The sequence below is a fragment of the Leptosomus discolor genome, chromosome 19, assembly GCF_034619465.1.
Source record: "Leptosomus discolor isolate bLepDis1 chromosome 19, bLepDis1.hap2, whole genome shotgun sequence".
NCBI lineage: Eukaryota > Metazoa > Chordata > Aves > Leptosomiformes > Leptosomidae > Leptosomus > Leptosomus discolor.
This window is the reverse complement of record NC_141409.1, coordinates 11,115,719-11,141,292: the sequence shown is the minus strand read 5'-3', so window position 1 is coordinate 11,141,292 and position 25,574 is coordinate 11,115,719. Positions and strand designations below refer to the sequence as shown.

The 25,574-nt window shown below is 61.7% G+C and overlaps 1 protein-coding gene across 1 annotated transcript in view; it reads right to left on the bottom strand.

The window, feature by feature from the left end:
* The window catches only part of NOTCH1 (notch receptor 1), a 42,519-nt gene that overhangs the window by 6,160 nt on the left and 10,785 nt on the right, over window positions 1–25,574 (bottom strand). Inside the window, exons 3-26 of the mRNA XM_086475884.1 lie at window positions 16,762–17,024; window positions 16,042–16,380; window positions 12,651–12,773; window positions 12,243–12,476; window positions 11,942–12,097; window positions 11,670–11,855; window positions 11,104–11,217; window positions 10,406–10,519; window positions 9,122–9,355; window positions 8,689–8,799; window positions 7,726–7,918; window positions 7,347–7,492; window positions 6,902–7,015; window positions 5,800–5,919; window positions 5,292–5,444; window positions 4,632–4,860; window positions 4,273–4,474; window positions 3,974–4,127; window positions 3,539–3,723; window positions 3,207–3,339; window positions 2,650–2,907; window positions 2,408–2,520; window positions 1,282–1,853; window positions 138–566 (exon numbers count right to left, since the gene is read on the bottom strand). Of these exons, the coding sequence (XP_086332010.1) occupies window positions 138–566; window positions 1,282–1,853; window positions 2,408–2,520; window positions 2,650–2,907; window positions 3,207–3,339; window positions 3,539–3,723; window positions 3,974–4,127; window positions 4,273–4,474; window positions 4,632–4,860; window positions 5,292–5,444; window positions 5,800–5,919; window positions 6,902–7,015; window positions 7,347–7,492; window positions 7,726–7,918; window positions 8,689–8,799; window positions 9,122–9,355; window positions 10,406–10,519; window positions 11,104–11,217; window positions 11,670–11,855; window positions 11,942–12,097; window positions 12,243–12,476; window positions 12,651–12,773; window positions 16,042–16,380; window positions 16,762–17,024 (4,875 nt within the window). The remainder of the gene's footprint in view (window positions 1–137; window positions 567–1,281; window positions 1,854–2,407; window positions 2,521–2,649; window positions 2,908–3,206; window positions 3,340–3,538; window positions 3,724–3,973; window positions 4,128–4,272; window positions 4,475–4,631; window positions 4,861–5,291; window positions 5,445–5,799; window positions 5,920–6,901; window positions 7,016–7,346; window positions 7,493–7,725; window positions 7,919–8,688; window positions 8,800–9,121; window positions 9,356–10,405; window positions 10,520–11,103; window positions 11,218–11,669; window positions 11,856–11,941; window positions 12,098–12,242; window positions 12,477–12,650; window positions 12,774–16,041; window positions 16,381–16,761; window positions 17,025–25,574) is intronic.

Sequence of the window (25,574 nt, the reverse complement as noted above, 5' to 3'; positions counted from 1 at the left end):
CGGTTTCTATTCACACAGAAAGCAACATCCAAATACAATGATCAGGCCCACATCCTTCCCTTTATAGCGTGTTACTATTATCAACACAGAAAACAAACGCCGCTCATTGAAAAAAGAAACCCCTTGGTCCGCCTTACCCTCTGATGTCCATCTGATCGAGCTCTCTCTTCTGCCTTCTGCCAGCCCTGGAGTAGAGGCTGCTCTTGACTTTGTTGATGACAGCACTAGACATATCTGACCAGTCCTCCGTGGACCTCTTGATGTAATGCTTTTTCAGCTCCTCCTCGTTGCCGTAGTACGGAAAGATCATATACTCTCCCTTGGGGTTCTTCTTGAAGACCACGTTGGTGTGCAGCACGCGGCTCAGCTCCCGCAGGAAGTTGAAGGAGTTGTTCTTCAGGTTCTCGGGAGTGATCAGGACCACCACCACCAGCGTGCCATCGGCAAGCTTCTCTGGCATGTTGTTCGCACAGTCCAGACCATCCCATTCACACTCAAAATTATTGCAGCCCTGGTCACAGTGACCATCTGAGAAGTGATCTTTGCAGTACTGATCATACAGAGGGCTGGGGAGAAGAAAAAGAAAGGCAGAAGAATGAATTAGACCAAGTACTGTGCCTACTACCTATCTGCTGAGAAAACGAGCGGTGGTCCACAAGGACCTCTCTTCCGTGTAAATATTCTTTATCTCGACGGACATTCAACTAGTTTACACAGAAGGCAGCTGTTTCATGCAGCGCTACGAAGCATCCACCTCTGCAGGTGGAAGACAGCAGCTGTTAAATTATAAGTTGCGATTTAGATGCCGGAAAAAGGGACAAATTACTGTGACTCAGAGAAGACATGGGGACACAGAGCAGTTACTCAGACTAGAGTTTGTCCAGGAATCTGGGATTAAGTTCCTGCTGTTGCCAAAGACAATGTTTGGCAACCGCCTGGATGTTAACATCATCGTGTATTCTGGCTGCTCTTCCATCTGGGGTCTCCCTACACTGAAACTCACTGTTACTACTGTGAGTTGGGAGAATTCACTTCTATGGCACGATACAGGCAAGGACAGGGAAGCCATCTGGAGTGAGCCAAACCCAGAGAGCTTCCAAGTGTATATAAACCCAGTAAGACCACAGGGACCACTGACCATAGGCAGCAGAACAGAACGTAGAGAGCGAACAACGGGTCTGCACGTAGGAGCTTGAGCAGGTGCAACCAGAAAATACCCCCAGCCTATCGGCACAGGGGTCGTGGCTTTAAAACAAGAGGGTCAATGAGCCAGTCACTTACTTGCACTGCCCTTCGTATTTCTGGCAGTCAAACCCATCGTACAGGCAGCCAGCGTTATTGCACTGGGAGTCGCACTTGCCATCGTTGAAGTACTTCCAGCACTGCAGAGACTGGGAGCAGTTCTTCCAGGGGTCGTTGAAATTGAGGGAGCAGTCGCCCCCGTCCCAGCCGCAGGCATGGTTGTTGCATTTCCCATCGCAGATCTTGTTGCCAGCGTACCCTGCGCACACCGCAATCTCGCACTTCTCCTCGATTTTGGGCGGGATGATGTCCTGCCCGATCCCACCTTGGAAATCAAAGTCGAGGATGTGGCAGTTGAGGCCGTTGAAGTTGGCAGGGCAGTTGCACCGGTAGTAGGGGGAGGCATCGCTGAAGAACTCGCAGGTGCCCCCGTTGTAGCAGGGGTTGGACGTGCAGGGGCTGCTGGCCGGGTACTGGCACTCGGGACCCGTGAAGGCCGGCGTGCACATGCACTTGGAGCTCTTGTGGATGGAGATGCAGGTGCCACCGTTCAGGCAGTGCAGGTTCCCACAGGTGCGGGAGTCGTTCTCGCAGGTGGCACCCACGAACCCCTGGGGAGGGGACAGTAAGGAGGGAGTCAGACTCACCGACGCTGTCCCACCAGCAGCCTAACGCACGCGTGTGTTCTGGGAAACTCGGCACAAACTCAAGTGAATCGGGACACGGCTCTGGCGCGTCCTCTGAAACTAGTGATGGGCAAGAACCTTCTAGAATGTAAACCCCGTTAGAGCAGCCCCCTCAAAGTGAAGGGAGCTCTTCTCCCTAGCTGCCTGCTCCACCTTTACGTGGTGCAAATAATGGTCAGCCGGGCAACAATCTGTCCTACAGAGCTGTGCGTTGCACCTGAAGGGCTGAGCCACCTCCTCCTCCCTGACCCTAACCCAGTCTCCTTGCAAGGGAGGAGGGTGTGCATATACAGATACACCTCCCTCCAGCGAGCACCCACAGCAAAGCATCTTTCCCTCCATGCTCACCCCTGGCTATCCCAGCCGGGGAAGCCTCAGGGGCTAAACTGGCCCCTTGACTACCCGCTCTGTGGAAGGGGCTGACTCACAGGACCCGTGCAACATCCCACGCTCAGAGCTGGAGAAGGGCAGGTACCTACCGGGGGGCACTTGCAGATGAAACCACGGCCGGTGTTGCTGGCGACCGCGCACGTTCCACCGTTCCTGCAGGGTTTGCCTTTACAGCCGTCCACCACGGTGTCGCAGCGACGGCCTGCCGAGGGAGAGGAGCGCGTGAGGAGCAGAGGAAGGGGCGTGCGAGATGCTTGGGGTGGCCGGGGGGCTGCAGGGCTGAGCGCTGGGAGCAGGAGGGGGCGTGGGGGAGAGAGGAGGCGGCGCTCACCTGCATAGCCAGGTCGGCACTCGCATTTGTAGTCGTTGACCCGCTGCACGCAGTTCTGGGTGCCGCGGGCGTCGCAGGGGTTGGACAGGCACTCGTTGACGTCTCCCTCGCAGCGCTCCCCTACAAAGCCAGGGGGGCAGATGCAGCTGTAGCCACCTACCCGATCCGTGCACTTGCCATTGTTAAAGCACTTGGGCCCCAGGGTGACAGGATCAAAGAAAGGGCTGCAGTCATCCACATTGATCTCACAGTGCACCCCTAGAGAAACGGGGGAACAACCCACACAGCTCATCAAACAGTATCGGGGTGCCCGGTGGTCCCTTGTGTGAACCCTCCCCGCGAAGGGGCTGAGCCTGACCAACTCAACGGCAGTCTGAGCCGCCGCTCTGGCAGGAGGCACGCAGCACCGCGCAGCTCGCGTCCAAGGTCGCGTGGCCTTGATGGCTAAGCTCGCGGGCTAACACAAACCTCTACCGTTGCATTTGCTTCTGCTAGCCCGAGCAGCTAATGAGCAGATACTCAGCCCACTAATGCCCCAGCCTGGGGAATTAATTTACCTTGAGTTCCTCTGGGGCAGGAGCATTTGTAGGTATTGATGAGATCGATGCAGGTTCCTCCATTCTGGCAGGGGTGGGACAAGCACTCATTGATCTCCTCCGAGCAGTTAACTCCATGATAGCCAGCCACACACTACAAGGAGGGAAGAGGGGAACTATCAGAGAGGTTCACTCAATTCCCACATGGCTTGCAGGAGCACAGCCAGCAGCCCGGCCTTCAACTCGGTAAAGGGACTCCGAGCCAGCCTGAAGCTGCTGCAGCTTCTTGGGCAGCAGAAAGGCAGTAATCGGTGCTTCCTCCCCGTGCATCTCGGGCCCCCCGCAGCACCCACCTCGCAGGAGTAGCCTCCCAGGTAGTCTGTGCAGGTGGCTCCGTTCTGGCAGGGGTTGGGGGAGCACTCGTCCACCTGCTCCTCGCAGTAGCTGCCGGTGTAGCCGGCCTGGCAGCGGCAGAAATGAGTGTTGCCGGTGTCCACACAGAGCCCCGAATTCCTGCAGAGATGCGCTACATCGATACCTGCCGGAGAGAGCGGAGTGAGACGCAGGGACCACAGTGACACCCACGCACAGGTCCTGGCCACCGCGTGTGCCACCAGGGATCGCAGCCAGGGCTGCAGCCTTGGGGGGTGCACGTTACAGCAGTCCTTGAGATCGCTCTGGTTGGGCTAAAGACACCCCCCAGGAGAACTGAACATGTCGCTGCTCCGAGCCCAGCATGAGCGGGGCACTGGGGACCCTGTGAGGCCGTACACACGGCAGGGACTGACCTTGCTGTTTAGCAGCCACCTCGCAGGAGACGCTGGGGACATCACAGTAGAGCCCTGTCCACCCGCTGTTGCACTCGCAGCGGTACAGGTTGTTGGTCTGCCAGCACTTGCCGCCGTTTTTGCAAGGAGAGGAGTCGCACCAACGCACCAGGTTCTGGGGGGAGCAGAACAGGAGATGGGGGTCAGGACCCAGCAGGGTTTCTGCAGGAGTGAAGACTGCAGCGACCCCCCAAAACCCCACAACCAGCAAGCACGGACGAACGCCGGGGTTAGCGGCGGACAGCCCAAGGCTCCTCTACCTGGCAGTTGAGCCCGGTGTATCCCTGGGGACAAGTGCACTTGTACGTCCCATAGCTGTCCTGACACGTGCCCCCGTTCAGGCACGGCTTGGAGTCGCACTCGTTAATGTCATGCTCGCAGTAGCTGCCCGTGAAGCCGGGCGGACAGATGCAGGTGAAGGTATTGATGCCATCCACACAGGTCCCACCGTTGAAGCAGGAGCTGGGAACACAGACATCACATCCCAGTGAACCACCGCTGGTTGTTCTCCATGCCAAAGCCCCCCCCCTAAACCAGCCCAGGACTACGGGGCAGCACAGGGACCTCAGCCCCTTGCTCCAGCCCCGACAAAGGCTGCAGGAGCCGCACGGGGCTGTACCTCTCCGTGCAGTCTGGTGTGTTGTTCTCGCAGTGGATGCCGCTGAAGCCGGAGGGGCAAGTGCAGGTGTAGCTGTTGACGCAGTCGGTGCAGTTGGCGCCGTTCTTGCAGGGGTTGCTGGCACACTCATTGATGTCCTCCTCGCACTTGGGTCCGCGGAAACCAGCCAGGCACTCGCAGAAGAACGTGCCGACGCCATCGGAGCAGGAGCCACCATTGTGGCATGGATCTGGAGAGGAGGGATGTGCATGTGGAGATGCAACGGGTCCAGCCCTGCCCGGCAGCTGCCTCGCGGCACCGTCCCCGCACACATCCCCTGGCTGTGCAGAGGGATGGGACAGAGCCTGTGGACCAGGCAGAGGCCAGGCCAGCCCCACTGGGCACAAGGAGGGCACATGGGACACACTTGCTCACTGCCCACATGTCACTCTCCCCCCCAGCCTCCTTCCTGCCAGCTCCCATCTGGCCTCGGACCGATGCAGCTCAACCAGGACATGCTTGAGGCAGCCCAAGAGCCCCAGTAGGGCTTGCAGCACGGCCAAAGCAGTGGCCAGGACTCTCCCACGCACGGGGAGAAGGATCCCAGCCCCAGGAAGGGCAATGAAGCTGGTGGCTCGGGGCCAGGCTGAGCACGGTAGGCGGAGCGGCCCCTGCTCTTACTGGGCTTGCAGTCGTCGATGTCGGTGTCGCAGTTGCGGCCGGTGAAGCCGGTTCTGCAGGCGCAGCGGTAGCTCCCGTTGGTGTTCTGGCACGTGGCCCCGTTGCGGCAGGGGCTCTTCACGCACTCGTTGATGTCGATCTCACAGGTCTGACCTGCGGGACAGAGCAGAACAGGGACCATGTGGGCTGGAGGTGCTGGCAAAAGCCCCAGGGATGACAGTGAGGTCTTGGGCGCCGCTCGCACCAGGGCGGGAGCCCTTGCAGCCAAGCACCCTAGCCAAGGGGTGCAGGCAGTGGCCGCGTCCCATCCACCCCGCTGAGCCGTGGGGCAGGTCAGGACCCTCCCCGAGGCCAGGCACCGTGCAGGGCTGCTGCCGTCTGGCAGGGCACGCAGGCAGCCACCTGCCCGCTGCTCCCCGGCCATGCTCCCTCCCCCCTCCATCTTTCACTCCCCGAGCAGCCGAGGAGAGCGGGGTGTGCTGAACCCCAAGATGGGCCATGCCCCTACCTTGCCAGCCAGAGGGGCAACTGCAGGAGAAGCTCTCGTAGTCTTCTGACTCCTGGCACTCGCCGCCGTTCTTGCACGGGCCGCCAGCGCAGGGGGCCAGCACGTCCTCACAGGTGGCTCCTGCACAGGCACAAGCACCAGCTGACACCCTCTCCAAAACAATGGGTGGGCCAAGACCCCACTAACCCTGTCCCCTGCCCTGGGCCGCTGCCAGTCCTAGGGCAGGCTGTGGCCTTCCCCACCGCCCCGGAGCAGCCCAGCTGGGGCTGTCTCCTCCATCCCTGCTCCCTAGTGACCCCAGACCCTCCACGAATCCTTTAAGCCCTGGCAATCTGGGCTCCATTAAAGCCCTGCACACTTCCTTTGGCAGGGAAGCGCTGCTTGGGGTGTCTCTTCCCCCTCCTCCATCCCTCTCAGCCGCTTTTCCTGTTTACGTCCAGCCAAGGGACACATTCCCTCCAAACCCTTATCTTCCCTGTCAGCCAGTATCTCCCGAACTGGCCTTTGCTATTTTCCAGAGCCTTCCCCTCCCCGCCTGCCCCGTCCCGTCCCCCCAGGGGTTTCTATGGCCACTGCCGAGGGCAGGAAACGGCTCATGGCTTCCTGCAATTGTGCTCCGGCTGCCGCTCTGCGCGAGCGGAAGCGGGAGGCCGGCAAACAGGAATTGGCTCAGCAGAATCCCCCCAGCCCCTCGGCCTCGGCTTGCTTTTTCCAGCCCGAGCATCGTGGCAGAAGAACCGGGCCACCGACAGCACCGACACCCCCAGGGCGGTGGGGTGTGAGTGGGGCGGCTGCCCAGCGCTGCTGCCCCGCGGGTAGGCTGCGGTTGAGCCACCGCCTCGCCTCGGTGCCCTCCAGGAGGAGGAGGAGGAGGGAGGAAGCTCTGGCTGGCCACTTCCCAAAGCTCCTCCAAATTTCCTCCAGCTGCCTTACGGCATGGGGAGGTGGAGCCGCAGCGGTGAGCAGCCCCGTGGCAGGGCAGCGCAAGGGAAGCCTCCGCGCTTGGTGCTGGCTCGTTGCACGTGCAGAGGGACCTATTTGCTGTCACACCCGAGGCAGCAGCCCCAGCGAGGGCCTGGGGACATGGGGCTCTCCCCCTCACCTGTGTAGGGCAGGAGGCAGTTGCAGGTGTAGCCGGCGACGTCGTCGATGCACGTGCCCTGGTTCAGGCAGGGGTTGGAGGCACATTCGTTGATATTGGTCTGGCAGTTGGGTCCTGCGTTAAGAAAAATAGATAAAAGTGGCTGTGACGGAGGTGTGCTGGTGGGAGGGGGCTGAGGGTACGGTGGGGACGTGGTGACAATGGCAATGGCCCACCCATCACCCTGGAAGAGCCTCCTGCTCTCAGCTCCAGCTGCAGATGCCCAAACTCTGCTGAAGGCCCCCAAGCTGGCTGCACTGCCGCATCTCCCAGCCAGACCTGGGGTCTCCACCGTCCCCACAGCGAAGCCTCCAGCCCACCTAGCATCATGGGGGTGCACACCCACAGCTCCCACCCAGGCCCCAGCACGGAGGGGACAGGACAGTGTCCCTGGCTGCACCCTTACCGCTGAAGCCCTCCCTGCAGGTGCAGATGTAGCCACTGGTCATGTCCTTGCAGGTGCCACCGTTCATGCAGGGATTGGATTCACACTCGTTGTTGTTAATGTCGCAGTTTGTCCCACTCCAGCCTGAGTCGCAGTCACACCTGTAGCTTTGGGGCAAAATTGGGGCATAAAGCACATGATATGGTCCGACCTGGCCCTCCTGGCTACACCAGCCATCATTTACCCAGCAAACCCCAGCTCCTAATCATGCCCCTGCAGGGAAACACCCCCGGGCACTAGCACAGAGCATGGACGAGCACCGGCCCAGGGGGCAGCTGCTTACCCTGCCTTTAAGCTCGATTTTGGTCACCAAAGGCAGCCCCTGTGCCCTCCAGCCTACCCGTTCAGCCCATCGTGGCATTTCCCGTGGATGCAGGGGTTGCTGTTGCACTCGTTCACTTCGGACAGGCACTTGGGGTCGTGGAAGCCCTCCGGGCAGAGGCAGGTGAAGCCGTTGATGCCATCCTTGCACGTGCCCCCGTTGTGGCAAGGGTTGCTGGCGCACTCGTCGATGTTGATGTTGCACATGTGCCCTGGGGAAGGAGGGGGTCAGGAAACGTCACCCCACAGGATGCATGGCATGGCACGGCATGGTGGGAGCGTGCCACCTCCCAGGGGGCACCCACCGGGCAGGTCCCCCTCTGGCCACCTGGGGAACGAATCTCTGGGCACACGTGTGCTGGCTGCATAGGAGCAGGCTGCCCCCCCACCCCGGGGTAGGGTGACTTCACACCCCTGCATTGCCCACCTGGCTTAATTAAACGTGACTGGGAAGAGGCGGTGCCCTAGGCTCGTTTGGTCCAGGAGGGGATAACGAAGGGAGCCAGTTTCAGCCTGTAACCCTACCTGCCGTGGCCGACAAAGCCAGGCTTTATTCCGGCTCCCGGCGGGCAGGAGGACAAGGGGCCGCGCGAGCGGGGAGAGGTGGGGGCTGCTCCCATCAAAGCCCTCCGCCACTTCCAGCAGCGATCAAACAAACCAGTCGGACCAGGCGGCAACCCGATACCCATGGGAGTGGGCACGGCGGGAGTCGAATTCGCAGCACCAGACAACCCTTTGAATTCGGCCTGAGCCGGGGTCACCCTCCTGAACAAGCTGGAGCGCCGGAGGGTGCAAAACCTCTGGCAAGTGGGATGGCGGCACCTCCCCGCCTCGCTGCACCTTCGCCCTGGCTGTGTGGGGCACCACTAGCTGCGGGCATCCCTGCACTGCTGCGGGCACAGGGGACATCCCAGGGGTCCCTGGCACGAGGCTGGATCTGGACCAGGTCCCCAGGGTGCCGCGGTGGCCGCCCTGCTCTCACCTGTGTACCCCGGCTCGCAGGTGCACTCGTAGCCGTTGATCTTGTCGATGCACTTGCCGTAGTCGCAGGGGCTGCTGGCGCAGTCGTCCAGGTTGATCTCGCAGTTGGGCCCTGGCGAGGAGAGCGGTGCCGTTAGGGGGTCCCTGGCCCCGCTGACGAGGCAAAACGAAGCCCACCGGCACCGAGCGCCGCTCCCGCTCCACAACAAAGCGCCTCCGCCACCAGCAGCTCCCCGGCTCCCGGCTGGGGCGCAGTTCCTGCGAGAGCCAGGCACCAAACCGGGAGAACTCGCCCTTCACCAAGGATGCCTCAGGCCAGCTCCGGCACCAGGGCGGCTGCTGGCAGCGGCTCAGGGCCAACCCACCCCGGGGACAGGGATGGGACTGGGGATGCCGTGCGTGGAGCCCCTGCGGGGGGTGTCCCTCCCGCTCACCCGTGGTCCCTTTGAGGCAAAGGCAGTTGTAGGCGTTGTTCCTGTCCTGGCAGGTCCCCCCGTTTTTGCAGGGCTGGCTCTGGCACTCGTTGATGTTGATGTCGCAGCGGTGGCCCATGTAGCCGGGCTGGCAGAGGCAGGTGAAGGCGGCGATGCTGTCCTTACAGGTCCCGTAGTGGCACGGGTCGGGGTTGCACTCATCGATGTCGATCTCGCAGTGAGCACCCGAGAAACCTGTCACCAGCGGGAGGGACCCAGGCTCAGGATGGGAGACACGGGGTAAGGATGAGGGATGCGGGGTCAGGATGGGGGATCACTCCTTCCCAACCCGGCCAGGTGTGAGGCAGTGCACCGGGGTGACTTCACCTGCCCACCCGCCCCACCGTGAGCCCCGGGACCCCCAGGAGCAGGGTGCGGGCAGGGGAGCACCCCAGCGTGCTGGCGGCGGGGCCGGTCAGACCCCAGCTCGCAGGCTTTGTCCCGGGGCGCACAATGACCTGCATTAAACCGCCTCGGCTCAGGAGCGGGGCCCCGCGTTCGCCCGCAGCTCGTCCCGGAGCGTGCGGGGGGGTGGGGGGGGGGGGGGCAGGCCACAGGCACCCCCGAATAATAACCTCCCCCCGCAGCAGATCCTATTCTCCTGGCCGGCTCCCTCCCCGCCAAGTTTGGGGGTGGAGAGCTGAGGACAAAGTACAGCTTTGACTAGACCCCGCCAAGCCCACATAGCAGCTTTTCATCGGGGCTTGGCATTAGCAAGACACTAATTAGAGGCCATTCAGCTGGAAGATTTCTGGCGGGAGCTGCTCCACAAAAGAGCCACTGTTTGCCACCAGGGCTCAAGTCATCATTTTGTGCAACCGCTCCTTGGGTTTCGGTCGGCGAGCCCCCGCAAGCCCTGCACCTTGCGTCCCCATAGAGGCGGCTTTATTCCTTCCTTCCTGCCTTCCCCCTCGCTGCCGCCCGCCGCCGAGGCGGGGAGCACGGCGGGACGGCTGCTGCGGGGCCACACCTAATGAGCACCGGGCTCGTTAACGCCCGGCTCCGGGGCCAGCGGGGCTCAACTCGCTCCACTGACACCTGCCAAAGGGACAGTCCTGCCCCGTGGGAGCCACATCAGCAGGGACCAACCCCGCTGCCAGCGGGGATCGGGGCCATCCCTCACGGCAGGTGCTTGGGGAGGTTAATGATTCGGCAACGTGGTTTTACGGCACAGCACAGGGCAGAAGGTGGCTTGTTCCTCCCTGGTGGGGTGGGACCCCCCGGAGCCGCCCAGGGACCCCTCACCTTCGGTGCACTCGCAGCTGTAGGTGTTGGGGCCGTCCACGCACTTGGCACCGTTCTTGCAGGGGGTGCTGGCGCACTCGTCGATGTCGAACTGGCAGAGGTGCCCGTTGAAGCCTGAAACGGAGGGAAAAGTCACCTCCCCGCGCAGCGGCCGGACCCGCCAGCCTCCCCCCACCACCGGGGCAGATCCCGCCGGGCCCCCCGCATCCCGGCCGGGGCGCCGGGTTTCCATGGGGATGGCTGCTGGGGGCCCTGAATGCGGGGCTGCGACCCACCATTGAGAGCATCTTATTTACATCTCTAGAGGAGCAAAGTCTCTGAACTTCAAAACCTCCTTTCACAGATTAACCGTCTCCCCATTCTCCGCTCCACCCCGTGACTTTGACACCGCATTCAAAGCCGCTGGTGCGGCCCCCCCCCCCCCAACCCCGGCCCCCAGCCCTCCTTCCCAAAGAGGGGCCTTTTCAAGTGCAAAGCCGTGGGGTTTAATCCTCCTTCCCCTCTCCCATGGGCTGGACCTGGAGCAGCTTCGCCTACGGCGGGGCTCAGCCCCTTGCGGCAACGAGGGAACGCCCCACCAAAAGAGGCGCTCAGCCCCCTCTCCCCATTTCAGGGGGCTCCCAAACGTAGGGAGCCCATTTTCAGCTCCTTCCCGGCTCTGTTTCCACCGCGATGGCAGTGGGACCGACGCCGCGTACCGGTGGGGCACTCGCAGTGGAACTCGTTGATCTTGTCGAGGCAGTTGCCGTTGTGCAGGCAGGGGCTGCTGGCGCACTCGTCCGTGTTGATCTCGCAGTAAACCCCCTCGTAACCTGCGGGGAGACCCGGTGCACCGTCAGCGCCGCGGCACAGGGCCGGCACAACGTGGAGGACGGGCAGGTTACACCAAGGCACATTTGGTCCCCCCGTCTTTACAAAGGTGGCTCAGGAGCTGTGCTATGGCTGCTGGGACCTGATGCACAAGCTGCTCTATGGCTGTCCTCCCCAGATCTCCCTGCCCTTGGCTTGATCCCAGACAGCAAGGTCGGCAAGAGGAGGAGCCCAGAGCCGGGCTGATGGTGCCCAACTCCCACCTACCATCCCTACACCGCTGTGGGAGACCACGCGATCTTTACCAAGCTCTTTTCGGTGCTGTCCCCAGGCACACGCACCTCCCGTGGCTCCTCACCCAAACCAATACCGAGCTGAAGCTCAGGGGCACCCAGAGCCCTCCCTGCACCCGCACTCAGCACCAGGGCGGGGGTCCACAGGGCTGTCCACCCACCGGGCATGCAGATGCACTGGAACTCCCCAATCTGGTCCAGGCAGGTGGCATCGTTCTGGCAGGGGTTGGAGAGGCACTCGTTGACGTCGATCTCACAGCGAGGGCCCGAGTAGCCCTGCAGGCACTGGCACTGGAAGGACCCCTGGGTGTTGATGCATTTTCCCGCGTGCTCGCAAGGGTTGGCTCCTGCAACACACGAGCGCGGCTCACAGGACACTGCTCCCGGCTGCCCGCGAGCTCCCTGCTCCCCAGCGCTTTCCCCAGCTGCTCACCCAGGGAGCACTCATCCACGTCCTGGTTGCAGGCTGGCCCCATGTATCCCGAAGGACACGTGCAGATGGCTTTGCCGTTGACGGGGTTGGTGTCACAGTTGGAGCCCTCATTGCAGGGGTTGCTGATGCAGGCGTCATCGAGGTGGCACAGCAAACCTGGGCAGCAAAAAGGCAGGTGCACGTCAAGGGTGATGGGCACACAAGTCACCACGCACCGAGACCTCAGCTAGGAGCCAGGGGACACGCGGGGGAGCTGCCACCCTCCACTGTGAGCAGGGGGCAAGATGGGACAGATCCTCACCGGTACGGCCGTGGGGGCACTCGCAGTAGAAGGAGGCTACCCGGTCATGGCACGTGGCCCCATGGAAGCAGGCGGCCATGGCGCAGTCGTCAATGTTTTCGCTGCAGTCCTCGCCCGTCCAGCCGTTGACGCAGACGCAGTTGTAGCCGCCGTGGTTGTTGTGGCAGGTGCCCCCGTTCTGGCAGGCGTTGGGCATCAGCTGGCACTCGTCCACGTCCTCAGTGCAGTACTGACCTGCCAAGGGACGGGGCACCTGCGTGAGGCTGGTGCAGCCCAGCTCCCACAGGCTCCGTGAGCACCGCTGCAGAGCAGGACGGCTCTCCCCACCCAGTCCCCGGCACCCCCCAGGGCAGGATCCGTCCTCCCGGCCCAGCCCCGTGCCACCCTCGCCACCGGCAGCGGCGTTACCTGTCCATTCAGGTGGGCACTGGCAGTTGTAGGTGTTGACGCCATCCACGCAGGTGCCCCCATTCTTGCAGTTGTTGCCCGGGCAGTCGTTGATGTTCTCCTCGCAGTTCTGGCCCTTGAACCCTGCGCAGAGGAGACGTCTGCCGTGATGCCGACCAAACAAGTGGCTCTGCCACTGCCTCAGCCCCCCGCCACTCCCCTGCTGATAGCAGGCTGCTTATTATCGGGTACCAAGCGTGTGCCAGGCACTTCCAGCCCAGCTTTGAGGCCAGACACGTGGTTTCATCCCCAGCCCCAGCCCCATCCTGCCTCTGCTGGGGTTTGGTTCTGCCGTGGAGGTTTCCCTGCCAGGTGCCATCACCGTCTGCAGGGCAGACGGGGCGTCCCCGGCGTGGGGCTCGGCTGCCAAAGCCCCCAGCTCTGAAGACGCTCGCCTCAAGCAGTGGAGGATCCGGCTCCACTGCAAGCCGGGATGAACCGGGGCTGCTCCCACGAAGGCTTGCGGCGCCCGGGGCTGAATCACCGGCTTTTAATTTCACGTGTAAAGAGCCTCATCAGCAGCGCTTCCCCTGGAGGGGAATCCAAGTCCCTGGCAGGGTGAACCATGGCCCCACGCGGCGCTGTGCTAATCCCAGCCCACCCCTCGCGCGGTGAGCCCGGCTGCTCCGGTTTATGTTGTTGCCTCCACCCGACAGGGCGGCATGTGTGGAAAGAAAACCACCCCCGGCCTCTCCCCGCGGCGGCTGCAGCAGAAATAAAACAGCCAGGCCCTTCTCAGGGCACCTGCAACAACCCACCCCTCCAACTGCTGCTTGGGTTAAGAGCTGCATTTACTGTAAGACCCCCAGAGCCCCCGACCCAGCCTCTGCCAGGCACCAGCCTTCCCAGCCCGCCCAGGGGACGGCAATGCCAGCCCACGGCAGCTCCCCGCGGTGCCGGCGTGCACCTGCAGCTCCCCCAAACTCCCCAAGGTGCTCTGCAGGTCCAGACCAGGCTGCTCCCCCACGCAGGCAGCTCACTACGTGACCTCCGCGGGGAAGGGACCGGGTGCCCAGGCTCATCCTCTGTGGGACCCCAAACCCTGGCCCAGCTGGGGGGTTTTCCCCTTGCTCTCTCCGAAGGGCTGTGCTTTCCTCTCCCCCGTAGCCTCAGCCCCATCGCACAAGGAGCAGCAACAGCTATTTATGACTGCTGGTAGGAGTCCAAAGCACATAACGTTGATTTGCGCCTCATTTTTAAGCAGCTGGGCTGAGACTGAACAGCAATAACTGGCAATGTCCTAGATACCAGGATTAACTCATTTTGAACCATCCGAATGAGTAATTAGTACTGCAATTACTTTAAACTCAGGGTTACATTCTACAGCGATGGCATGATAAAACAGCCGAGATTAGTCTAACTTGAAGAAACCCGGTACGGCCTCTCCGGGAATGAAAAGGGGACATTGTTTCAGGTCTGCTGCGCTGCATACCAGCGTATCAATCACTCTCTTATCATGAGAAACAGCCCCCGGTCCCTCCTGCCTCTACCCGAAGCCGGTGCAGCTCCTGCAGCGAGCCATGCCGGATGGCGGAGGTGCTGGGGACCCCCCTTGTCCCCCCGGGAGCAGCGGCTGTGCCCGTGCCACCTCGCAGGAGGCGAACCAGCTCGTGCAGCATGCAAATCTCCTGGGAGCAGCCCACGAAGCCGCAGCTGGGTGTGAAAGCGCCGATGCCCCCCCCCCCCCCCCTTCCACCAGCAGGGATGCTCCCCCAGGGCCATACCTCACCCCGACGTGCCCGACGCTTGGGCTGCTCGGGGGAAAAGTGCCTCGTCAGCAGAACGGCAGGGCAGGGCCAGCGCCGCTCCTCCTGCCCCCTCCACCTGCCTGTCCCTGCGGCAATACCACCGTGCCGGGCCAAGGCTTGGAGCTGCTCCTGTGGAGCATCGCCCCTGGGAGCTCTCAGCTGCACCGGCTTGTCCCAAAAGGAAAGGTTTCCTTCCCTGGTGCTGCTCGCCTGGTCAGCCCCAAAGCCTCACTGCCCCTCAGGACAGGAGCTTTGCTCCAGCCTGGGTGAGCAGGCATGGAGAGGAAGCAAGAGCTCCTGCAGGGCCCTGTGTATTTTGGATGGTTGGTTAACGAGTTTCCTGAGTTACTGCAGCCAAAAGCTTTGGGAAGGGGATTGAACCTCTGAGCCTGTGTCAGAGATCAAGGCGAGATCCCCCCTGCTGCCCCGCTGGGATTGCACATCATCCCCCGGTACTGGGCTGGGCTGCCAGTAGGATGCGGGTACGGCCGTGCCGGCTGGGAGACCCCACCCCAATGCCACGTCCCCAGCGGCGGTGGGGCAGGAGCTCCGGCGGAGGGAGGCTGGAGCTGCCCGCAGTAACGCCAAGCACTGCCCAGGGTGCAGAGCAGGGAAACCGCCTACCCCTGGTCCTGCCCCAGCCCCTGCAGAGCTACGGGCAACCAAAGCGATCCCACGAGAGACTCCTCAGGCACCTTAGCGCTGCCCACAGCTTCCTTCCAAGGGAGAGGGTGGACGCATCCCCTCCGTTCCTGCCGCAGCTGGCCAGCCTGGCTGGCTCGGGTGGGAAACGGCACTTGCCCCCCCGCCCCGGCAAACCCAGCCATGGTCCGAGCGTGGGGCTGCACCGGGCGGCGGCGGCGTGGCTCTGGGCTGTGCCGCCAGGAAACTCCGCTATTGCATTTCTCCAGCCAGCGCGGGGAACGGGGGGGAGCGTGGGGCCACGCTCAGCCCCTTCCGCTCCCTGCCCCGACCGCGCTGTCTGAGGGCAGAAGTGAAAGGGCTTGCCGGGGTCAGGGGGCCCTTTCACAGCCGCTTTTCTTTCCTCCGCCACGCAGGGTGCCAAGCTCCCTTGCCGGGTGCTGAGCTCCCAGGACAGCACCCGCCAGGCCCCCTCCTGCAAGAGCCCTTCATTTCAGAGGCTGTAATTCGGCTGGGCTGCTCCGGCGCTTGCCGGAGGGAGCAGCAGCGAGCACGGAGAGGGTCTCCCTTCCCCAACTCCGTTCGCACTCGGAAACTTTCCAAAATAGCTATTCCGGGCTAATTATTCCATTCTGGAAGTGGATTAAGCTAAAGCGGAAAAAGGCACTCTTATTCTGGAATATGAGCATCCGCACAGGGGCCTCTGCTGAAACAGTTGTTTTAGAAGAGCTATTTTGGTGAATCACCAAGTATAAAAAGCCCCCAGATGACCTCTCCTCTTCGGGCATCGCTGCCCAGCGTCTTCCCAAACGCACGTGGCACCGTGAGCCCACAGCCCCTCCGTTTTTTCCCTCCCAGAGCCATAACTTGGAGGAGGATCAGGCACGACTCGTTTAGCGGGGGCAAAAGGGCTGCAAGAGGGTCCCCTATTCCCCATCCACCACCTTGGAGGCAGCCCCTACCTGGCAGGCACGTGCAGTCGTACGTGGTATCTCCGATCTGGCGGCACGTCCCCCCGTTCTGGCAGGGCGAGGGGTTGCAGGGCACGTAGAGGTGCTCGCAGTTCTGCCCGGTGTACGCCGGCTTGCAGGAGCACTGGTAGGTGCCCACCTCGTTGGTGCAGCTCCCGCCGTTCTTGCAGACGGACGGTGAGATGTTGCACTCGTTCACGTCCTGCTTGCAGTTGGCCCCGTGGAAGCCGGCGGTGCACCGGCAGATGTAGTGGGCTTCGAAGGGGACGCACTGGCCCCCGTTGGCGCAAGGGTTGGAGGCGCAGGGGTCGGCCTGCTGGCAGGTTTTGCCTGGGGAGGGCAGGGAGGGAGGATGAGGATGCAAACTGCAGCCGAGGCTCTTGGTGGGAGCGATCTTGGTGCTGGGGGGGCAGACCCGGTTCTGGGTCTGTGTTGGTGGGTGTTGCGACTAATTCTCCCCCCACCTCTGCACCTGTAAAACCCCCCACCCGTGCAGGAGGCTTCCAGCCCACCCAGCCAGCGACTCTCCCGAGCCCCGACTCGGGTTTGCAGACCACCTCCCGCCCCGGCCTTTCCCCCAGCACCAAAATCAGAGGCAGCTGTTCTCCATCCATGGGGGTTTTCCAGGAGCCACCCCTACCACAGGCTGTCCCTCTCCCCATCCCTGGCTGGCTCACCGTGTCCCCTCACCGCACAGAGTCACCGCCTCACCTGACCACCCCGGCGGGCAGCGGCACTTGTACTCGCTGAGCGTCAGCAGGTCGCAGGTCCCCCCGTTGCGGCAGGGGTTGCTGAGGCAGACGTTGTCGCGGGGCGTCAGGCAGAGCTCGTCGGTGAAGCCCAGGCGGCAGGCGCAGGTGTAGTCCACGGTGCTGCCGCGCAGCACCGGGATGCAGGTGCCGGCGTTCTTGCAGGGGGAGCTCAGGCAGGGGTTGGGCAGCTGGCACCGCTCGCCCACGTAGGCACCGCTACACCTGGCAAGGGCGAGACACGTCGTCAGTGGAACCGGCCCTGAGGGGCTGGAGGGGGGGCACGCAGACACCCCAGGGACCGGCTCCGGGAATGCCTCCCCCAGGCCCGACCCCATACCGCATCCCGGCCCATCGGGTTTGGCAATTGCAAAGCTCTGCCCTGCCCGCTGCGGGCTGAGAAGAGGAAGATGAAAGAGGCGCCGGGAACAAAGGGGCCTGCACCGACTTGCAGAACCGCAGCCTCCAGCGCTGACGTCCCGCTTCTCATCGCCATGTGCTTTTTTTTTTTTTTGCCACCCGCCCCTTCGCTGAAGAGGAAACCGAGGCACAAGGGGGGACGTGGTGGAAGCCAGGAGGGGTACCCCCACACCCAACCCAGGGCACCTACAGACCCTGAGGGAGAGGAAACCCTGCAGTGGCCCGTGGGGACAAGCAACACGGGGGTAGCCCTGCGCCCCTGCCCGTCCCTGCTCCACCGGGGCGATTTTCATCCTCCCTCCACCCTAAGACATCACTCAAACATGATCAAACGCAGGCTCCGCGTTGGCTGGTAGCAGGAGGGACACGTTCCTGCTCCGTGCAGCCGGGTGAGATCTTCCCTGAAGGCAAACCCTGCACAAGGAGGGACGAGTGGCCCCGACTGCCGCATCTCTCTGTGTGGGGGCCCTGAGAAAAGGCCCCCCAACGTGGCCACCAGCTCAACCATCTGTCACCGATGGGGCTGAAGCAACTGCCTGCTGCAGGGCCGGGGCAGGCGATGGGGACATGTTGCAAGGGCAAATCCCACCGGCCATCCCGGCAAGGCTGGGCAGGACACGGGGCTGGACAAGGACGCCGTAGAGTGGGGAGGTGCCCCCAGAAAAGGGAGGACGGAGCAAAGCTGCGCACAGAGAGGCCGAAGATCAAAAGAAGATCCCGGGGACGAGGCCCTTCAGCACCTCCCCAGCGCAAACCCTCCTGCACGGCATCTCTTGTATCACGTCTGCAACACGAGATGCCACGTGTTTTGTCCCCAACCAGCTCCGCTCACGTTACACCGCTTCCAGAGGGGGATTTTCTGCCCCGTCTGGGCTGTGCCGAGCAGCCGTCGTGAGTAGGGCACGGGAGGAGGGAGACGCCGCCGGCACGCTGCTGTCCCACACCGCGATGGCAACGCCACCGCAGCAGAGCAGGGCACGCCACGCTCAGCCTGCCGGCTGCTATCCGAGGCTTTGAGAGCCGAAAGAGATCTGGGGGTGGCTGCACGCCTTGCCGCGAGCTCGGGGTAAGGCAACCACTGCTGGGGGTGATGGCCAGGGAAGGCCACAGCACCCAGGCACTGGGGGGACTGTGGTCCCCGCTGTGCTTTGCCAGGTCGTGGCTCACACCCGTTGCCACCCAAGCTGGGGAGAACTTGTGTCCCCAAGCCTTGTGTATGGCCTCCAAGGCTCCCATGACAGGGAGGGTCCCGGGGAATGCTGCGCCCCCACGGCCGCAGAGCAGAGCACTCACCTGCAAACCCCAAAAACAACAACGTGGGGCACCTCCGGCGAAGCACAGCCAGCAAACCCCCACCCCTCAGCCGGCCCCAACCCGGAGCCACCGTGCTTCGCCGCGCCATGCTGGCGACAGGACCACGTTTCGGCCCCGCTCCCCCTCTCCTCTTCCCCTAGTTTTTTTTTTAGGTTTTTTTTTGTTTTTTTTTTTTTTTTTTAACCCAATTCTGATTTCATTGTTGGGGATTGTGTGAGAATTTGTCAGGATTCGGAGACATTTTGAGTTAATGAGACGGCATTATCCAGGCCAAATGAAAAAGAAAATGTGTATAATAATAAATCAGGGCATCTGCTCGGCACACAAAGGGCGGCGGGGAGCAGGTGTGCATCCTAATGAGGCAGAGCAGCTGCCGGCGCCCGCGGCCGATGCCCGGCTCGCCGGCGGCTCCGAGTCCGGGGCGCCGTGGCCGCGGGGTGACGACGCTTCTGGGTGGCTGCGCCTCGGCCCCGCGCGGGGGAATGCGAGGGCTGGGGCCACGGTCGCCTGAGAGGGGCCATTGTGCGGGGCCCGGCGGCCGGCACAGGCACGCCGTCGGCAAACCGCTCAAGTGTGCAGTCATCTGTTAAAAGCACCGCGCTCCCCCGCCTCCCCGCACCACACACGCTTTTTTTCTTAAAACAATCCTCCGGGCTCTCGCGGCGGCTGGCGGACAGGGAAGCGTCATGAGATTCTCCAATGGGAGAAAAAGGCGGAAAAAAAAAAAAAAAGGAATAAGAAAAAAAAAACCCCACAAACCCCACCAAATTATGCTGGACAAAGAGCCCCGGGGACAGCGCGGGAACCGCCACGGCACGGGCTTTGGCTCACGGTGGTGCCGCCATGGGCAGCCGGGACTGGGAGGTGATGCTCTGCAGCCTGGGCCAAGCTGGGCGGCCGGTGGGGCTATCGTTGGGGTTGGGGTTCCTGTGCCATAGGGGCTTAAATGAGGTTGGGGCGAGGGGCGCAGAGCCGAAAACCCTCCCACCCAATTAGCTGTCAGACCGTTTCCAATTCCAGCGCAGGCAAGCGGTGGTTTGAGCTCGAGGATGGGAAGCCGGAGCAGAGCCCAGCCCGAGCCCGGGCATGGTTATTAGCCAGGAGGTTAATTAGTGATTGGAGGAACTGCCTTGGGGGGCAGGGGAGCCCCTGTCTGAAGGCCGAGGGGGGCTGGGGCCCCTGGCGGTGCCCAGGCTGGGGGCTGCCCCACACCCGGCTGGGCTGCCAGGTGCTTTCCAAGCTTTTGTTTCAGGAAACCCCTCAAGTTTCATGGAGTTTGCAGATTATTATTATTTTTTTTTTTGCATGGCTTTCTCTTTGTTTATTTTAAGAGCTGGTTTATGGACTTAATCAGCTCAAGAAGTGAGGAGGGTGCGGCAGAGGCCGGGGAAGGGCTCGGCACAGGTCTGCCCCAGCCAGGAGGGGCTGAGCTGGGCGATGGGCACACGTGGGCAGGCGGGACCGGGGTACGCTCACGCACCGCATTTCTCCTCCCCGCAAGGAGGGTATTTCCAGCCACTCAGAAGTGCTGGTGAAGCAACTCTTCAGGAAAAAAAAGCAATACAACACGGGCACCCTTAAAACCCAGTATCACTACTATAACCCCCGGAGGAGTTTGCACCGTGCAGAGCGGGGCTGTGCAGCACAGACCCACGGTGGATGCCTGGCGGCTCCTGAGTCACGGTGGTGACAGGGACGGGGACAGCCCTCGCGTGCCCACTGCACACCCCGCACCACCTCCCAGCTCGGGGAGCCCTCTCAACCTCCTCCCACGGTTTCTAAGTCATCTCAGTTTCTTTTCAAGGTTTCAGAGCAAAAGGTCTCTCTGACAGCAGCGCTACCACTGCCCCGACCGCGATCGTGCTGCTCAGCGAGGGCACGGAACGAGGACACCGGACGCTTCTCTGTTCACCCACAGCAGCACCCAGGACATGCCCACGGGCAGCCTTGCACCCAGCAGCTTCCACACTGCTCCTGCATCACCTTTAGATGCTTCTGCACAGAAATGATGCTACCCCTGCCCTTGTTTGCAACAGCAAGTCCAAGCCAAGGCAGGGAAGAGCGCGGCTGCGGACCAAAGCCATGGGATGAATTTCGCTGTTTCCCCCCTGCACAGGTCCTGGAGCTCACTCACAGCCAGAGACTCTGGAGCTGCATTTAAAAGCTGCATTTAAACTGCAATGGCTTTAGAGAGTCCTGGCTGCAGAGGAAAGCCTGGAGCCAAGCCTTGCATGCAAAGCAAGACATCAAAAACCAGGTGAAGAATAAAGCCAGCCCAAGACGTGGTTATTTTTCAGCTCTCCCAGGTCTGGAAAGGCTGGATTCAGCAGAGCCAGGTTCAGCTCCAAGCCATGCTGCAACCTCATCATGCGTCCACCTACTTCTCCAGGGGCTGAAAACCTCTCTTAAAGCTCAGCCCAGGGAGCTGACCTTTATTTTCTGTAAAAACATACCGACGGGTGGTGGCGTCGGGGCTCCCAGGTGAGCAGACATGGAGAATGTGCCACCCCCGCGGGCTCAGCCAGGTGAAGATCACCCTGTGGTTTTTCCTTTGGCATTTCCCAAGCGAGGGCTACCCAAACCAAACCCCAAGCAGCTTATGGAAATTAGCGTAAGAGACATTAAAGCTATGCTTTAATTATAGATAGATGTGTTGGCAGAGGACAGGGCGGGTGCTCCGGCATCAAAACAGCTCAGAAGGGACACTAGAAACCAGCTTCGAGGCAGTGAAAGGCAGCCAAGCTCCCCACAGTCCTGAGAAGCCTCCATGAAATCCTTGGAGCGGCCAGCACGGCCACGGTCCCAGCCCCACGCGTGACGCACACCCCGTTCCCAACCCAGGCAGGAACGGCTAAAAATATCGGTGTCCCTCCCCTGAGCACGCAGCTGAGAAACGTTTCCGTTGACTCATGAACCTGCTGAAGAGGCACCAAGTGCTCCAGCTGCAACCCACCCCGCCATTTTAGACGGTGACAGAGGGTGACAGCGTCCCGACCCCGGTGATGGCCAAGCCTTGCTCCCACGCATGATGCAGCACCGCGCCGGCCCAAGGAGCAAGGCAGGACGGACAATCTCACAACTCTTCTCTTCTAGGATATTTTCCACGCGACCAAACCAAGGGACTGGGGCTGCCACCGAAGCACCAGGCAGGACAGGGGACAGCGATGCAGCAGCTGGTCCCCATCCCTGCGGATGAGGATGCTGCATGTGCTCCTTGCAGGTGTGAACACGCTGATTTACACACACACACACACCCCCGAGCATCTAGGGCTGCCATCTATCCCGGTGGCTTTTTGTTTTGGGGGGTCAGGCAGAGGCTGGGGGCTGGATTCCCACAGCACCGGGCTGCGACGCGTCTTCGCCCTCCGCACCAGCCCCGAGCGAGCACCCAGAGCGCAAACTGCTGCGAGGGGGGAGGCGCAATTAATAATGCACCGCGCTCCCGGCCCCATAAATCTCTGGCACGATTCACGGGCGATGTGAAGGGTGATGGAGAAGGCCTTGTCCAAGGTCAGACAGCGAGTCCCCGGGGACGGCCTGGGAATGGGAACAGCGGCCCCAAATTCCCACCCTGCTCCCAGCGCCGAGCCCAGGCCAAATCTGGATCTGCTCAGCGTGGGCACGTGCATTTGTTGTGTCTGCTGCACATCCTCAAGGAGCTGCAGACAACGGCCCAACGCTGCAGCTATTTCAGCGAGGCTCCAGAAGAGCTCGGCAGATCGGATAATCGAAAGCACGAACGAGCCACGGAAATAACCGGAGAGCCAACAAGCTCTGCCGCCTGCTGCCACGCCGCTGCCTCAGCTTCGCGCTACGCTTGGCTTGCCCGGGCGCTGCGACTTCCAGCACCCCCTTTGCCCCACAGGCAGAGTTGGGGTGCCCTTCTCGGCCCTCTGCGGGCGCAGCTTCGCGCACGCCGCCGGCCCTTTGTTCGCTCCCTCCCCGCTTGCAGCCGGCAAAGCTTTTCCTCCAACCCACCAGCAACAGGTTTTGTCCCTCCGCAGCAATGCGGGCACTGAAAGCATCCCGAGGCAGATGTTTCTGCGACCTCTGACCCAAGACTAATGTTTTCCTTTCTGCGCTAAGCTGCCATCTGCCACGGCCGGCACAGATGACACCCAGGCGCTCCCGCAGCCCACCCCGCCCCGGCACGGCTCCCGCATGGCGGCACGGGGGTCTGCCTTTGTTCAAATTCGGGATGTCTCAGCCCTGCGCTGCCCAGGGGGTGTTTCAGAGGTGCTGGGCGCGTGGGTGATGCCCTGGGTGCAGGGGGCTCAGCCTGCATCACCCCGCAGCTGAGAACGGCCACGCTCACACCACCCACTGCTGTCCTGCCTGGCCCCAGGGCGTCCTCCCAAGGAGTGAGACCCCGGCAGGGCTGGAGGTAAAACCCACTTCAGGCTTAAAAAGCACAAAATAAACCAACAAGCAAAATGAAAGCCAGGTGTAAGCTGTAGCACAACCACCGGACACGCAGGGTCTGTCCCCTGTCCCCGTCCCATGGGGCAGGTCCAAGGGGCAGCCCCACGCTGCGGGAGGGGATGGGGGGCTGGTGGGGAGCCCCATCCCAGCCCCTGGCTCCACGTCCAGGCTGCCTCTTATCTGCTCTGCTATCACATAACCTCTTCCTCACCCTCATCTGCTGGAAGCATAAACGGCCGCCGTTGTTTTCCCCAAGCTACGAGCACCGTGGGAAAGACGAGGAGGGGAGGCTCAGGTCTTTACTCAAGCCCCGTTTTGGGGGTACTTGAGACTAATGGGGCCAGGAGAGTCCCCACTGCCGCTGGGGCAGCAGCAATCCCAGGTACCGGGTCTCCCGTGCCAGCGGGGAGCAGCTCCCACCCCAACGCCCATCCCCCTGTGCAGGTTAGGCTGTGGGCGATGCTGCTCTCTGCTCCGCGGTACCCGTGTCCCAGAGCAGCCATCCCAGCAGAGCCACCCGCGAGTCCCCAGCAGAGCCACCCCAGCACAGGGCCGGTTCAGGAACCACAACCGTGACCTTGCGTGGTGCAGCGGGTCCCCACTGAGGGACCATCGCACCCGCGGAACCCTCTGCGCCAGCATAACCGAGCGGATGCCTGTGCCAGCACGGTCCGGGCCCCACGGAGCGAAGCAAGTGGCCAAACGTGAGCAGGACACTCAGATTTCACGTGTTTGCTGGCAACAGCTGAGGGAGGGAGAAATAACCAGCAGGAGAGTCCCCCTTAGCTGCACACAGGACCCCAGCCACCGCACGCTGCTCCCACCCGCAGAGCGGTGACACGACCCTACCCCATCGTCCTCACACCTCTCGGGGTAACCGTCATCCTCGGGCTTACGAACGGGAACCACAACTGCCTTCCCCCACGCAACCCCAGCAGCTGCAGACCCGGGGCATTAAGCTTGCTTTCCATCAGGCATCCACGCACAAGAGTCACTTTTCCAGTTGCCCCAGTGGCTTCCCGCCTGGCGCAGCCCGGAAGCAACACCCCAGCTTTCTCCTGAAGTTACACCCTTCCTCATAAGACACGTTTGCTCTGTGCCAGCCCGGGGGACCCTGATCTCTCCCAGCTCCAAACTGACCAGAGAAAGGGCTGGTGCTCAGGGATACGTTTCTGATAGAAGAGATCTGCTTCTTACTCCATCCTCCCACTCCATCTTACTCCATTCACTCTTACTCCACTGCCTCCTGTGTTCCTGCATGGAGCATCGCTGGGGACCACAGGTGCGTACGACTCTCTACGGGATGGCTTCCCAGCGGCCTCAGCCCTCCTCGGAAACACCCCACCGAGCGTGGGAGCACACTCCGGAGCCAGGGGAAGACAGGCAGGCCGGGAAAACGGTCCCGCTGGGAAAGCAGAGCTCAGCACCCTGCGCTCTGGTCCCACCTCCTGCCCTGGCATTGCCACCCTGCTCGGCGTGGCACGGCACCCCTGGAGCCGCCAGAAGGATGCTGTGGATGCTCCCTCCTGCCCTGGCAGCCAGGGGCTGGGGGGGGGGATGCTCAAGCCCCCTCCCAGCAGCAGGCACAGCCGGGCTCACCGCACCTCACCTGCAGCTTCGCTCTGTGGTTTCTGGCACACGCGTCCGTTAAGAAACCAAAGGCTTCGCCACGGCTCCCAGGAGAGCCAAGGCACAGCTGCCCAGCTCCCCCTTGCCCAAGCGGGGCACCCCGACCCTGCCACGCTCCCCCGGCGCCGGCAGGGCCCCACAAACACCTCCGGCAGCCGCGACGTGGCTCCCAGCACCAAAAACCAGCACTAGACCAAAACGGTGGGTTTTTTTATGAAGTCCCATCCAGGCCCTGCTTTATTAAACACTCTGGGACACCAGCCTGGGAAAAAAACAGAGTTTCACACAGGGAGGGTGGTTGGCAAAGCAGCAGGTTACTTCGAGTGACATCAGGTTAATAAAGCAAGAGCAGATCTCCAGTCCTGTTTAATTAAAAAAAGCAAACTGCAACCCAAAGTCTTTGATGTGTGTGTTGGGTTTTTTTTTTGTTCCATTTCATTTTTGACCTAGCCCAAGCCATCTAATTGAGATTTTAAGACCCAGACTTTCATCTGGAGAGAAACTAAAGGAATTCCCAAAGCTGGATATAGTCATGGACAGGAGTGGGGAAAAACTAGAGCCCTGCTCCTCCTACCAGCGTGAAGGGAAGAGGGAAAAAAAACCCCCAGCTTTGTTTCTTAAGCAGACATTAGTCAGGACAGTTTGGGAAAATCAAAGTTCCCATTGTAATGAAAAACAATATAATTCCATTAGTAAGCAAAATGGCCAGGCTATTCACCGGGTGGTAACTGGCTACCTGGGAAGGAGCTGCCTTTCAATGGAGCTTCATTCACAACAAACATGAAAGTTGTTGAAGGAAGAGACCAAGACAAAACTTGCCTCATTCCCACCCTCAACAATGGCTGCTATGAAATACTTTTTTTCCCCAGCTGATGTTTTTTTATATTCTCTGCCGGTGTAAATCTGCACAGCCCCATTGTTTGTGGGAGCGGGCTGTCCTGCGCTGGGCTCTGCTCTCCCAGCTCATCCCAGTCCCTGCTCCTTCTCTTG